The 15,741-nt window shown below is 43.2% G+C and overlaps 1 protein-coding gene across 1 annotated transcript in view; it reads right to left on the reverse strand.

Annotated features, from left to right (window-relative positions):
- Positions 1 to 15,741, reverse strand: part of LOC119653404 — a 42,998-nt gene that overhangs the window by 21,985 nt on the left and 5,272 nt on the right. Inside the window, exons 6-11 of the mRNA XM_038057968.1 lie at positions 11,848 to 11,986; positions 5,151 to 5,680; positions 4,793 to 4,915; positions 4,228 to 4,733; positions 3,833 to 4,169; positions 3,349 to 3,730 (exon numbers count right to left, since the gene is read on the reverse strand). Of these exons, the coding sequence (XP_037913896.1) occupies positions 3,349 to 3,730; positions 3,833 to 4,169; positions 4,228 to 4,733; positions 4,793 to 4,915; positions 5,151 to 5,680; positions 11,848 to 11,986 (2,017 nt within the window). The remainder of the gene's footprint in view (positions 1 to 3,348; positions 3,731 to 3,832; positions 4,170 to 4,227; positions 4,734 to 4,792; positions 4,916 to 5,150; positions 5,681 to 11,847; positions 11,987 to 15,741) is intronic.

Genomic DNA, 15,741 nt, shown 5'->3' on the forward strand with positions numbered 1-15,741 from the left:
AAGGTATGTACCAGCAGCATTGATCGATTCGATCGATGCAGAAGGTATATTAAGAAAGGCCATATTGCCAGGGAATGCAATAGGGTCCCCAAATGCCTATTATGCGAAGTAAAAGAAGGACAAGTTAACCGGCATATTGCCGGAAGTGGTAAATGTCCGGGATTTAGGAAGGCGCTCACTGCAATGTGAAAATGAGGTGTAATCAAATAAACCTCAATCATTGCAGGGTTGCTCTGAATTTACTTGATCAGACCACGTTCGAATCTGAGATAGAAATTGCGTCATCATAAGTGAACCGCTTAGAAACCTTCACGGTGGCATATGGGTCACAGATTCGACTGGTGGAGCGGCAATATGGGCTTGCGGTCGACAGGCCATACAATGTACTGCAAGTCAGGCAGCCAATGGCTTTGTATGGGCGAAAATAAGTAATGTATATGTATACAGCTGCTACGCCACACCAAGTTTGACACTGTCTGAATTCGAGGAAATGCTTGATAATCTTGTTCTCAACGCAAGGGGACGAAGTTCAAATGTGATTTCAACGCTTGGGTCCTAGAGTGTGGTAGCAGAGAATCAAATGCCAGGGACCGCAGTTTATAAGAAGCTTTTGCGCAGATAGACATAGGTTTGATTAACGAAGTGGCAGTAAACAATTTTCAAAAAGAGGGGTTGCGTTCGGTTGTAGACCTGACCTTTGTCAACCCTACGCTGACGCGTGATATGTCCTGGTGCGTCAGCGAACGCTACACCCACAGCGATCACCAGCCAATCTTCTTTGAGACATGTGTCGAGCCAAAGGTTGTAGGCTCAAAAGGCGGTTGGTAGAGTCAATCAGAGGCAAAAAGAGTACGCCTATAAGGCGCCCCACAGTACCTTCAAGCTCGTCATCCAGCGAAGCAAGAGGAAATGCTTTAAGCAGCTCTGCTCGGAAGCAGATGAAACCCTTGGGGCAGCGCTTATAGGATCGCGATGGGACGGTTCAGAGGCCGTTCATCTCCACAGATTACGTGTTTTACCCTCTTGCTGAAAATCATCCCGGTGCTACCCACCCTAGCACGAAGATGACACCGACACATTCCAACCACCTCTGAATGTGACGAGCTGCTTGAGATCTCCAGTAGAATAGGAGACAATAAAGTGCCAGGCGTAGTACCGAATAAGGCCCTTAAGCTTGCGTGAAATCCAAACCGGACATATTCGAAGCGTGCATATTTCCAGCGGCATAAGTTGGTACTTCTGCCTAAGCCTGGTAAACTTCCAGGTGAACCATCCTCAGAGCCATGTCTTTTCGACACTGTGGGGAAAATGTTACAACGGATAATCTATAATAGATTACTCCCTGTTATTGAGAGGTATGGCGGCCTTTCAGATCGGCAGTATGGGTTCCGTAAAGATTAACCATTGATGCCATCAAATTGGTTACTGGCTTGGCCGAAGATATAATTCACGGAAAGGGTAGTACCAGCAAATATTGTGTGATAATAACCCTGGACGTGAAAAATGTGCTCAATTCGGCCAATTGGAATCTAATACGCAAATCCCTAGCAAAGGTTGGTATTCCCGCCTATCTCACTGCTATCGTTGATAGTTATTTAGCAGAAAAGAGGCTCTCATATGGCATCGATGACGGACCCCAGGAGTACGTTGTTTCCGCGGGTGTCCCGCAAGACGCCATATTGAACCCACTACTGTGGAACATCATATCGAACGAGGTACTTAATCTTCCCCTTCCGGGGGAAGTCGCGGCGGTGGGTTAGGACGGAGGAAAAAACGGAAGCAGTCCTCATCACTAAGCGCCGGAAGAGAAATTACGCTTGCATTAAGATCGGAAATCATATCATCACTTCCAAACCGACCATCAAATACGTGGAGGTGGTGATAGACAGGAAGCTCAGCTAAGGGCAACACGTGCAGTATGTTTGCGATAAATCATCCACTGCAAGTATGGCCCTGGCAAGGATGATGCCGAACATGCGAAGGCCACGATATATCTCTATGTTGCTTGGAACCAGGATGGCAACCTCAATCATGCTCTATGCGACCCTAGTTTGGAGGGAGGCGTTGCGGATATCATTTAACGCTAAAAAACTGAGTGCAGTCTACAGGACGATGTCAGGAGAAGTATGCTCTGCTTTCAGGACTGTCTCAGATGATCCAGTATTCGTCATCTCTGGAATGATGCCGATTGACGTCTTGGCAAATGAGATGGCGAACATATACAATGCAAAGCCAATCTCTAGGCGAGGTGCTGGAATTCTGGATTTCAAAAGATTGGCCAATTATCATACCTATAAAAGAAGGAAAGTCAAGGGCTGCTAAACAACCAACCAATCAATCAAATCTCAAAGCCAAGGCGCCGAGCACCAGAAAACGGAAACTTTTTCTACAAGACGAACTAGTATTGAATACCGCAATGGATATTCAAAAAAAAACCTGCTCGTCTACCCAAAAGGAACTTCCTGTTTAGACACATTCCACATCATCAAAACTAAACAGCCCTATTTACTCTAGAACGTAACAAGGGAGCAAAGAGCTGAGTAAATATCTACCTAAGAGCAGCTTATTGAGGGAGGAAACAAAATATCTACGTAAGAGTAGCTTTCTGCGTTTCACGTAAATTCAGATGATATTTGAAAATTTATTAGTTTTCTTAGAACATGACAACTCTCATACGCTGGCGTTCCATGCCTTCAAATCGAAAACTACTGAAGTATTTACTATACTCGTCGTAGAGCGCCTCAGTGCTGGAAAACATTACCTTTAAGGAATATATGCATTACTACAAGAACAAACATGCTCTACTTACATTTTTCAGAAATCCTTCATATCCTTGCAGAAATCTTCTAAAGAACCATTCCATTTTCTTGATTTTCCTGCCTGGGGTTGAACATTTGAACTTACTCTCAACAACACTTTTCGCAAGTTCCTTTTCTTCAACATTAAAATCCGGTCACAATCGCAATTCGATGCAGCAAACGATAATAATTTTGCAGATAGATCTATGGAATTTTTGTAATATGCATATAATAAGGAATCCTAGAAATGGGGTATTTCTCTTCCGTAATCAATAAGCGTATCTTTTACTGAGAAAAAATATATTACTTATCAGGTATAAAACGGGCATTAACTGATTTTCAAATAAACATTTACTCATTACCTAAGCTGTAATGCCAGCATTATTGCAGCAATACCTCGAACATAAACCACGTCTACTTAGTATTTGTTTACATAATAATTTCATTTGTAAAATCATTACTTTCTCATATGGTCATTATTACTAAACTATTTATCTTACTATTAATCTATTTTCCGTAAACTTACATATAAAATAAAATTTCATTATGCCGCCGTAGTGAACTCTTCAGTCGTTGGGGCTGTTTCATTATTCACCGTGGGAGCTGCTATTGCAGGCATCAGAGCACTCATAAATTTACCCGATTCTGCAGCGGCTTTCTGTTGAATAATTGCCGCTTGCAGATCTTCATTGAAATCTTTTCGTTCATTTTTCTCGCGGAAATGTTCTTGTATGTGCGCACGTAATTCATTATGTAATCGAAAAGCTGCAGGACATTCTTCACATTGATAAGTGTTCTCTCCAACGTGACTGCGGGTATGTTTTACAAGATCATTGCTTTGAGCAAACGATCTATCGCAGAATTTACATTGATAAGGTTTCTCGCCCGTATGGGTGCGCATGTGACGCTTCAGAGGATATGATGAGGTGAAACTGCATAATAATTATTTTTATTATTACCAGGAAATAGACATGGACCTCATTTTTAAATCTATCCACTTGTATCATGCACACGATTTACGTAAAACTACTTACGTCATTCCGCACGCATCACAGGCATACGGTCGCTCTCCTGTATGAATTCGCATATGCTTTTTCAGGGACTGTGGCTTTGTGAATTTCGAATCGCACTGTTCGCAACTGTACGGTTTGATATTTTGATGGGTGGTCATATGTCCCTTCAACTCTCCTTTGCATGCAAATCGACTTGGACATTCGGGACAAGCGAATGGTTTGATTCCAGTGTGGCGCAAAAGATGTTGACGCAAGTTGCTGCCATTATTAAATGCTTTGCCGCACTGGGCACAAAGATACGGTTGCTCACCCGTGTGCGTACGTAGATGGTCCTTAAGTGTACAGCTTTGCAAAAAGGCTATGGTTATAAATATTGAAATGAATTAAAACAGCTTATTGTTTTACGTTCCCATTACCTTTGTTACAAAAATGACAAACGTGGGGCTTTACTCCGTTATGACGATTAATATGATCGATAAGACGCGAAGTTAAAGCGAATCTCTTTCCGCATATATTGCACTGATAATTTCGATATTCCTCGTGACTTTTCATATGTCTTGTAAGCATATTTAATTGTGGATACACTTTCGTGCATATTTCACAAGTATAAGACTTCTTCTCTCCCTTACTTCGATGAGTTCTCATATGCGATGCCAATGATTCCTGCTTAGCAAACTCTTTCGGACACTCAATACATTTGAACACGGTCTGTTGTTTCAATACAGTTGAAGATTCGCTTATAACTTCCGTATGTACAATTGCATGACGCCGCATATTACTTTCATGAACAAATCGAACTTTACACACCTCACATTCGTAAGGCCGTCCATCGGGGTCGTGTACATTCATATGACGAAGAAGGCGTGATTTTTTCTCAAATTTCTTATTGCATACTTCACATTCCATTGGCTCTTTTTTGCGCCTAATTAAATTAACAGAGGTTACATTTTTTAAACGTTAATATAAACTACAACTTTATACCTTCGCCCGCTTATATGAGATTTCATATGGCGTACCAGCCGCGACCTTTTGTCGAAGTCTTTATGGCAAATTTCACATCGAGGCTTCTCGTTATCGTCATCAGTTTCTTTTACGGTTCGTTTCCTAAAGGAGAAAATGTACAGAGTACAGACTAATGTTGTGTATGTCGTTTTGTCCAATTTGGTTATAGCTAGAAAAAAAATCTTCCCCATGTTGCCGAAAGAATAATTTTCTATTTCTATTTCTAGATCCATTAATGCAGAGGACAACTAATCCTCCAAAAATCAATATTTGAAAAATTATTCTTTTGGCGCTACAGACTATTCATCTAATAATAAAAAGTCATAATCGAACTAACCTTCGACCCCTCCTTTTTGGTGTATCATCTTCCGGATTTTCCTTCATCGGTTTTATATCTTCGGATTGATCATCCGATTTCGCTGGTGGTTGCCAATCTTCATCATCATCATCTTCAGAATTATCATCATCGAAGTTATCGTCATCATCATCTTCAGCGCCATTTGTCTCAAAAGTGTTAATCTCTTTCACAGAAAACGTTGCTTCTCCTTCAACCACAACTTCCATTTGATCCACAACCTCATTCGCTACCGTTTCTTTAACTTCATTGACTGGTTCAACTGGTTGAATACTTCCTTTAATATCATCCAGAAAGAAGTCATCTTTTATTTCCTCCTTGATATCTGTTTGAACTTGATGCTCTTCAACCAGAAATGGTTCATTGTTTTGTTCAGTTTGTAGCTGAGCGTCTTTAATCTGAAGTAAATTTCCTCTTGATGCTTCACATTTTCCCAGAAAAATGTATGCTTCGTGGACTTTTTCAAGGCAATCATCACAAATTTTATCAGGCAAATCATCGTCGGTGCTTATCTGGAAATGAAAATATTTTTTAATAGAAAGAGCTATTTAAAACATGGACGAATCGATTTGGAGTAATTCAGCGGGTTAAACCGATCGTGCTAAACCATATAGAAAACAAGGAACAAAATGGATACTGCCTACACTTCGTTAGTCTAACATGTGAAAGAAAGAAGGCCCTGTGAGTTGGGGCTTAAAAATAAACTACTCAGTCTTCTCTGTTTGTCGTTAGAGGCAGGTAAAAGGGATAGAAATTTGTGAGCTAACAACCTGAAAATTTTGAAATTTCCAAACGTGAAGCGCCCTGGATAGAGACTGACCTCACGGCTACAGCCTTTGGTTATCGAAAACAGACTGTGATTGATTGCTGCAATGTGCAAATCTCCTCGACAACGATAGCGTGGATCCTCAGTTTCTTCAGCTCGAGCTGAGTCTAAGCATTCTGGATCGAAGCGAGGTAAGGTGGCGGGACTCTGGAGAGTACTCCTCTCCCTCTTGTCAGACTAATGTCAACGTCCTTTTGAACTCTGGAGAGGCAAGTTGTAGCAGACGCGAATCAAGTGGTAGCAGACGCGAATCCGATGCCGAATTGTTTCTGAAGGCTAACGCAAGGCGCGCTCTCTTGACTTGCGAGACGGTTTCTGACAGATTTCTTACAATTGTACAGTGTTATGCTCCAACGAATACTTCCGATATAATGGAAAATGATGCTTTCTATGAGCAATTAAATGCAACTCAGGGCAGGCCTCCTAAAGGTGACATTGTAATTGTGATGGGTAATCTGAATGCCAAGATGGGCTTTGACAACACCTTGGACGAAGCACAGTCCTGGCGACCGTAACGATAATGGTGGGAGCTTTGTGGATTTCTGCAACTTCCACCACCTCGTCATGGGTGGCACATTGTTCAAGCATTGAGCCTGCCATAAAGTCAATTGGGTTTCAGCAGACAGGAAACCGTACGAGTCATCAGATCGTCCACTTGGAGATCAGCAATAGATTTAGTAGTTGCGTTTGTGTATTGCGCATGGTTGGGGAGCTGCTTGTATGATCCAGCTGTCGCTCAACAGTAGGAGGGTTATCTTACTTATAGGACGGCAGGTATAACCCCCCTCAGAATACCGATGAGCATTGCGCTACCATCAAATATGCTTTTTTCTCGGGTTTTGCGCAGGACGTCGGCCATGTCTCGAAAGGGCGATCTGGCTGACTGCATAATCGGGAAGTGAAGATGCCACAGAATGCAATGATTTCAGAAGTATATATCGTATCCTGAAAGAGCTTGCATGGGGTCGCTAATCTTTCGATGGTCCTGTAAAGGACGTTTACGGTCGACTTCTTATCCATGATCACGAGCAACTGAAGAGGTTGAAAGAACACTCCACCACGGTTCTTAATTGCATCGTATACACTGGGGTTCCTCCTCCTCCTTTTGTGGATGAAATCGCTAGTCAGGGTAACATGTGGATACGGACTGCTCCTCTAAGCAGCAGATAATTCATTTCAGCCATCAATCCAGAGTTATTTGTCGCTGCACCTTCAGTTACTGAAGATCTGCTACTTCCTTGCTTAGATTCTATGTTCGCCCCTTGAAGAAGTGTTGAAAGTTGTTGTCTTGAAGCTTGGCGTAGTTTCTTTTTGATCCGGTTTTCGATCAAGTTCCTGTTGTATCCGTTTTTCTTGCCTGTTTCCAGGATGTAGTTCGTTTCCTTATTTCTTCTATGAAGAAAATTTCGCCTAACTAACCCTAATTCAAACCACAAGGGAAAAGAACGTGCACTTTTGGACAACTAGAAATCAACTTTCATGACGATTAGGTCTCCAACGAAAGCACGTGAGATACTTCGTTGCGATTATATAACCATAGGAGCAACTCTTCAACAAAAAAGTGACGATTCGGAATCGCTCCTCTTCTTGAAAGAAAACTATCTCCGGCAGAGGTAGGCGGCTTGAAAGCTATTCGCTATCTACCTTACCTTCAAATACATAGGACAGATAGTGAGAGTAGTAAGACTCCACAATCTTCACTGACCACAAACTGCTTATGACCTTTGGTTACTTACATTGTACCGTTTAATTTACCATTACACATGCTACCGGCGGGGCTCTTTCATATAAAGTCACTCTAAGCACAATTCAACCCTTTAACCCGGCAAAATCTTATCTATCGGTTTGAATATTAATTTAATGTTGATATTATCATCAACTCTGAGGGTTACCGATATTGGGTTGACGTTTTTCAGGTTGGTCCGGGCAACAGCTATAAACGAAAAGGAAGGAATACTGTCACTCAGCCGTTTTATACACATTGGATCACCAGACACCAGACAATTTGGAAACAATTTTTCAGGAATTTGCTTAATTCAACTAGTACGACCCATTCTCGAACAACAGCGTAACATCCTCACGCCAAAGGAACGATCGAGTGAACTTATTCGCAACTAGAAGCTGCTTTCAAAACCCTACCCATATACGAAAAATGAGATGCATACGACTAGTAGCGGTCAAAGGTAGTATAGGTTCCAGAGCGAAACGTGGATTGGTACCCACGATGCAGCATAAAACCTGGGAAACGCCTGCTGAACCAACAGCTTTACTACCAAACCCTATCTCCACCTCCACGTGGTGATCACTGGGAGTACTTTCTTCATGAAAAACTGCAGACGGAGAAGGATGAAGGCGAGTCTCCCGCGCCTAAAAACGGCACAAAATGTACCAACTGGTCCTCCTCCCTTGGGGGTTGAGAAGGGCTGATAACCTTACACGGAAAACCGATGTTACGAAGCCACGGAAGGAGCCTCGAACAGGATGGATTTCAAAACGACGAACCCGGCAACGGCTGATGTATCAGCGTTGCGGTTTCCTAGAGAACAGCCCATACACCATATACATAGCGGCCACCATTATAGCGGCCATCCAGTAAGCCATGTGCTCGTAGTCGGTTTTTTAGTCAGCCAAAAAATGAAACCTACTGTTATCGGCTTTGAAAATATAGGGGAAAAGCTATGCACTCTGTGTTTGCGAGGCAAGTTTAGGAATATAATCCTCATAAACGTTCACGCCCCTACAGAGGAGACTGCAAAGTCGGAGAAGGATACCTACTACGAGGCAGTTCAGCGGACCCTCGAAGCCTGTCCCAAGTATGATATCAAAATCATACTTGGGGATTTCAATAGTCAAGTAGGGAAGAAGCCCGTATTCAGGCGATACGTTGGCTCCCATAGCTTACATAGGGATACCAATAATAACGGTCTGCGCATCATTCAGTGAGCTGTATCGCACGAAATGGTTGTTGGAAGTACCTGGTTTGCGTCGAAAGCGGTCCACAAACATACGTGGGCCTCTCCAGACGGGATTACTTTCAGCCAAATTGACCACGTGTTGATTGAACGCCGTCACATTTCAGCCTTGATGAATGTCAGAACATATAGGGGTCCAACATAGGCTCGGATCAGTACCTCGTTGGCATAGTTGTCCGAACTCGAATTAGGGCACCACTTACAATCCCCGCTAACAATTAGGTGAGATTGAATACTGAAACCATTCACAACACAGCCCTCCGCAACATCTATAAGGTCAAATGGATGCCGCACTAACCGCAGTCAACAGAGATCTTGGAGATGAAGCATGAACAAATGATCTTCACAACCCCAGCCGCAAAAAAGTCGCTGGCTGGTTTGACGATGAATGTAAGTTAGCTACGGAACGGAAGAATGCCGCATACCGAGTAATGTTGCATTCTCAAAGAACGCGTGCACGCGCAGACACTTATCCCGAACTCCGTCGAGCGGAGAAGCGACTTCACAGACGGAAAAAGGAAGTCTGGGAGAACCAACAAGTCTATGACCTAGAAAAGTACGGGGACCAACCGCACCAGGCGCAAAAGTTTTACCAACAAGTCAGCAGGATGAAGCCTTATACACCTCGATGCGCATCCTGCCGAGACAAAGAGGGAAATGTGATTTACAACAGAATAGGCATATTGGAGCGATTGGTTGAGTATTTTGGTGAGCTGCTGAATAACCTGGAACATCGGCCAGTTGGAGGTCCCACCACCTCTTTGACGAGAAAGTGATCCGTGATGCTGAGGTAAATGCAAGAGGTACGATCTTCTTTAAGTCCACCCAATTACAGGCCTATGCTTACGATATCCACATCATGGGAAGAACGACCCTAGACGTACAAACTGCCTTCTTCCAGATCGAGCAGGCGGCGCGAGATCTTGGGCTACACATCAATGAAGGCAAGACAAAATATATGGTGGCAACGTTAGCACCGAAAAACAACCAACCAACAACATCAAACCGCACTGGTCAAACGGAAAGAATAAAGATAGGAGAATACAACTTTGACACCGTTGATAATTCTAGGGGTCTATATCTAGGGTCGAAAATCAGAACCGATAACAGTTACGATGATGAAATCCGCGCACGGTTGTTGTCGGCCAACAGAGCCTATTTCAGCTTACAAAAACTGTTTCGCTCGAAACATCTCACCATAGGGTCTTACTGTACAAGACTATGATCTTGCCAGTCCTTATGTATTCCTCAGAGACTTGGGTTCTTAGCAAGAAGGATTGCGAACTTTTGGCCGCGTTCCAGAGAAGAATCCTCCGAACAATTTTTGGCTTCCTACATGAGAATGGACGATTCCGTAGCCTACATAACGACGAAATCTATGACTACCATGACCGTCTGGTTGTGGATAAAATCCAGCTCAACAGGTTACGGTCCGCGGGTCACTTAATCCGTATGGATAAGGATGATCCAGCCCGGAAAGTCTATAAGGGCAATATATATGGTAGAAAAAGAAGACGATGCAGACCCTGCCTAAGATGGAACGATGGCGTAGGTTAGGACGCCAGGCAGCTTTTAGAGATATCGAATTGGTGGACCTCGGCGCAAAACCAGGATGTCTGGAGTTCCTTATTAAGGCAGGCCTAGACCAGATACCGGTTGTTGCGCCGTTGATGATGATAATAGAATCTGCAGTGCTTATAATAATGTGGCCAGGGGCTGTATTACTAAAACCTTAAAACTTTTTCGGCAGAGCACGTCTTTGAATCAACTGAATGAACTTTTTGATCATTATGGTGCAGCCCGCACAGTTTAAATTTCGATTCATTTTCCCAAGGCGACAGTAAGGAGTACCTTTTAAAGACTTCACGCAGAAGAAGCATCCAGAGGTAATATCTGTTATCACGGCAACATATAACCGTACAACGATACGATGGTGAACTGAGTTGAAATCTCCGAGGAACTTGATGTCAAAAACCGCCGGCTAAACACAAACTATGGATCATTCATTCAACTTAAACGGACCAACGTAAGGCAATAGTTCTACTGCCCGACTCGCCTCATGAACGACACAATTCTCAAAACTGACTCTCATAGAAATAATCGGATGCAAAGAAAGATATATTTAACCGAGTAAGGCATACTCCAACTGGGTTAGAACTGAACTCCTAGGACCTCATTGAACATTCAGTGAAGTGCTCATGAATCTCTCCTGCTGTCTAATCAATGAAAATGTGTAGATTGCCTCTCCAGTCGCAGTGGCAAATATTCGATTACAAATGATATTTTCTATCCTAAGCCATGTAAAGACCATGCATAGGTGCAACAATCATATTTCCGCACTTTCTACACAAATCTTAAAGCATCTGCTGACACAAATTCAGTGAATTCACACGAAATGAACTTTCCCAATTTGAATTTTATAGTAGCCGAAATCGAATACTTATAATACTTTTTACCAATCGAACTTTGGAGTCTAGTACAAGCTGAATAGTGCTCAGCAACAGATAGTTATGGTAAAATTCTGCCGATGGTTCTATTTCCTACAAACTACCCGCACCTAGCACTCTACCTGCCAGAAAATATAGCCTAAAAGATCCGAAACTAATTGTCTCTGCAAAGAAGCAAACACCTCGTTCTACCAAATTAAATGAACATGGCTTACAGAACTGATTAGAATTCGTTTAGGTACGGGACACTGTGTCTGCACCCAGCAAAAACCATTATGGCTACTTCTAGAGTAACCTAAACCCGACACCCTTTCTACAACTCCTGCCGGTCCAAACCAATTCGGAAGTTTCATGGAACACACAATTCATCAAAATAACTATCAAATAACCATCTAGGATTAAATTAGATTAAATTCTACCGTTTTGTTACTTACTAGAAGCTTATGAAAAATATTCCACAATTCAACAACACTGCTACAGGTCACTTTTATATCCGGCGCTAGGGACTTGGCGATCTGATGCAGTTTCTTGTCATTTTGTATGCAAATCCTGCACAATTCGCTGAGATTCATTTTTCATTTGATATCTAGTGGAAATTCTCACAGGAAAATAACAAAAGTGTGTACAAATCTCTGAAATTTTGGTTTCTTGTTTACGTTGTCAATGACATTTCTTTAACTTGACATTTCGAATTCCAGTAGGAAAATTGAAATTGAGAATACCGATTGGGTTGACCACGTTTACATGATATGGAAATATTGCTGTGAGCAACAATGCTTTGAAGCAGAATTATAGGAGAGAAGTGCTACCAGAAGCCAATGTTATAAACATCTTTAAGGCAATAAATACTATTGGATATGAAATACCTAAACTAATGGCCTATAAACCTAGAAATACCGTAATTGGATCAGAGTAATCTTTATCCTTTTGAGGAAAACTTCGAATAATGATATAGACGAAGTAAAATTACCTAATATAGACTTTTATTATTATTAAAAACAAAGTGAATAGATTCTTGAAATTAGTGTTATCGGCTACGGTGGTAAACATTCTGGCTATCCTATATAAACAAACTTGATTTCTTTTATTAGTCTGCCTTGAACTACGTAAGGGTTAGAGGCTTATCCTAGTTGCTCCAGCAAATGTTCTTAATTTAGAACACAGTCTACAGTTTAATCCGGGGAAATGAAACTAGCCGTTCACAATCATTAAAAAAACCTGCCGAAAACTGAAGGCTCCAAGTACCTCGAATTCCTCGCGGAAGTTATCAGTCGATAATAATTCAACTCGTAGACTATGTCACCCTCCTGGTTCCAAGTGTTGGTCAGCCAATAAAGACCATGAAAGCCAATACATGGTTATGCAGAGGACCCAAATCACGAATCTGATCTAGACAAAATTGAAAAAAAAATTTATCTGACACTTTACCGGTCTACTGAGTTTCAGTAACTTTCTCATGGGTTTGTAGGGTTCATAGGCTTTTGTTGCAATTTTACACTATAACACAATATTTAAAAAATTTCAGAATTAATCCTCTGATTTTGCACCTTTCAATAAGCAGAATAAGTTCAATTTGGAGACATACATTATCAGTTACTTGCACGGTATACTCTAGTTAACATTTCAAACCAAATACAGGGTATCCAACTATTCGCTCATATCAACATAAGTTAAGAAGGCGACTACTCCCTAGTAGGCAACCCATGTTCCCGGACAAGAAGACTTTGCCAGAAGCTTAAGAAAAATCTCGGTAACGATAATCGAGACGACTGAAGGGCCGCTTAAAGCGGTTGCAGCCTTCTGAGGAAGATGCAAACGGTGGTTCAACTTGACGAATGCGTGGTAACTCCAGTAGCCGAAGAGAAGCTGCGGTGCCATGTTTGCATGGCATCCGTAACGGGATGATGAAGCGTACCTAAAAAATGAAATATTCCCTGCTCAGTGTAGCAAAAGTTGGTATTGCTTCCCAAACCTAATAAGATCCAGCATCATATCTCCCGATCTGCGTGTTGGCTATAATGGGGAGAGTCATCACAGTGAGACTGCTACGCATCGTTGACAACAGCAATGGCTTGTCGAAGCGCCACTATGAATTTTAACGCGCCCACTATACAGTAAATGCAATAAGCATGGTAGTAAATCTGACAAAATACCCGCTGAGTTCTGGTGGCTGTTGTGCCGTGTTGACATTGAATATCGACATTCAACTTCGCCAACTGAAATCGAATTAAAGACGCGTTGGCTGACATAGGTGTTCCTGGAAATTTGGCGAATCTGGTCGAAAATTACCTCTCTGAGGTACGGGACGGATGAAAGCCCTAAAGAGTATGTCGTTATAGGGGGGTGCTCAGAGGTGGCGGTGAGGAAGACGGGGCGGCGACCCTGTCGGTCAAACCAATACCAAGTGGCCGAGGAGAACCTCCATAGTGGTGGCATCGGGAGACGCTGTACTCACTTTGGCTTGCCGGCCGTGATGCAGTAGGCGAATGCTCCAAAGGCCTAATCAGGGCGATCAGACCCGCGTCTGCACGGGGACTCATTTGAAGTGCCAAATTAGTCACGAAACCTCACCAGGGGTATACTGGTACCATGGGAACCGAGATAGCCCCTGGACTCTCATACTTCGGATGAACTCCCGTTGTATGCGAGTACAGCTCGGTTATTTGCGGTAGGCCCCCTAGTGGGAGTTTCATGGAGGTTGTTGGTTATGCTCAAGCAAGAAGAGACCTTCGGGCCTCGGCGTGGTGTTGCGTTTCAACACGGGTGTCGTACTCCTTAGTTCGGTAGAGATTTAGGTAGGTCTTGCATCCACCAGTAGGAATGTTAAGCCATGCACTTGGTATAGACTGGTACCACTGTAGCTTGCTTCGGCGGGGCTCTGATTGTGGTCACAAAATCAATCCGTATCTTAAGAAGACCGTGGGATTAAGTCTTCCAGACAGGTGCTTACGTAAAATCCTCAAGGACTCAATGTCGTTATAGGGGACACCACAGGGTTCGGAACTGGATCTATGCTATGGAATGGCATATACAATGAAGAGAAGAGACTACGGTCTTAATAATAAACCATAGAAAGAAAAACAATGCGAAAGTTGGTGGATATATGGACGTCTCGATCCCGCCTATCAAATACCTGGGGGTGAAGACTGATGCCAAACTGAGCTTTAAGAATATGTATGTCAAAATGCATCTAGTGCCACTGCGGCACTTGCAAAAATGGCGCCGAATTTTGGGTGGACCGAAACACTGTCGGATATTGCTTGTAACCGGAGTGGTGCGATCCATTCTGCTTTACGCACCACCTGTATGGGTGAAGGCGCGTGCAAACTCTCAGAAAAACAAATAAATGAATTCGGTTTATCGGCTCGTGGGTTTGAGAGTTTGCAAAGCTTTTAACATTGCAGCAGGTGAGGCAGTACTGGTACTGGCGGAATCCCAGCCGACATTCTGGCGAAAGATATCAGTGTGCTGTACCATTCAAGACGTATGAGGAGACATGCATAACGCAGGAATGCAGTAGCTTCAGAATCATGTGATGTTTGACAATGCAGATGAGTCGAGTCTACGAAGGGACGATGGACGTACAGGCTCATTTCAAACATTAAGATATGGCTTGAGTACAGGGAGGCCAACTACTACATTACACAGTTCCTCACGTAGCACGGTGGTTGCTACAGGCAGTATCTGCATCACTTTGAGTCGGACCCCCAATTGTCTGGGATGCGGTGGTATAGCGGAGGATGCAGACCATGTGAGGTTTCGCTTGTCAGGATTCGCAATGGAGATAAGGAGACTAAATCAAGCATTTGAAAGCAGGATGAAAACTACAGCGGGACGGTTAGATGCAACGAATAGACAATGAACTAGTAGATAGAAGAGTATTCGAAAGCAAAATACAGGGACATTAACAAGCACTGGTAGGTAGGTAGGTATCAGTGGCCGCTCCGAGGAGCCCAATTAGCGCTTTGGTGCGCCGTTTTGATGCCACAAACTCCTAAGACCGTGACTGTTGTTATAGGAACAGGGAAGCAGAGTCCAGCTGGCTCGGATCTTCAGAGCCAGCCCGTAGCATTCACGAAGGAAAGCAGCTCTCCGACCCTGCAGCTAGAAATCTCACTGAGGTCCCCAAAAAATGGTTTACCCAGTGTCCGCAGCCTGACTCGAGCCAGAGCTGGGCAATCGCAGAGAAAGTGCATGAGGGTTTCCCTTCTTTCTCCGCAGCTTCGGCAATGCGAGTTGTAGGGTAAGCCGAGCCTAGCGGCATGGTCCCCTATGGGCCAGTGCCCCGTGCAGACCGCCGTAATCTTGAATGCACTTGCACGCGTCTG

Source organism: Hermetia illucens, chromosome 4 (genome assembly GCF_905115235.1).
Source record: "Hermetia illucens chromosome 4, iHerIll2.2.curated.20191125, whole genome shotgun sequence".
NCBI classification, from domain to species: Eukaryota; Metazoa; Arthropoda; class Insecta; order Diptera; family Stratiomyidae; genus Hermetia; species Hermetia illucens.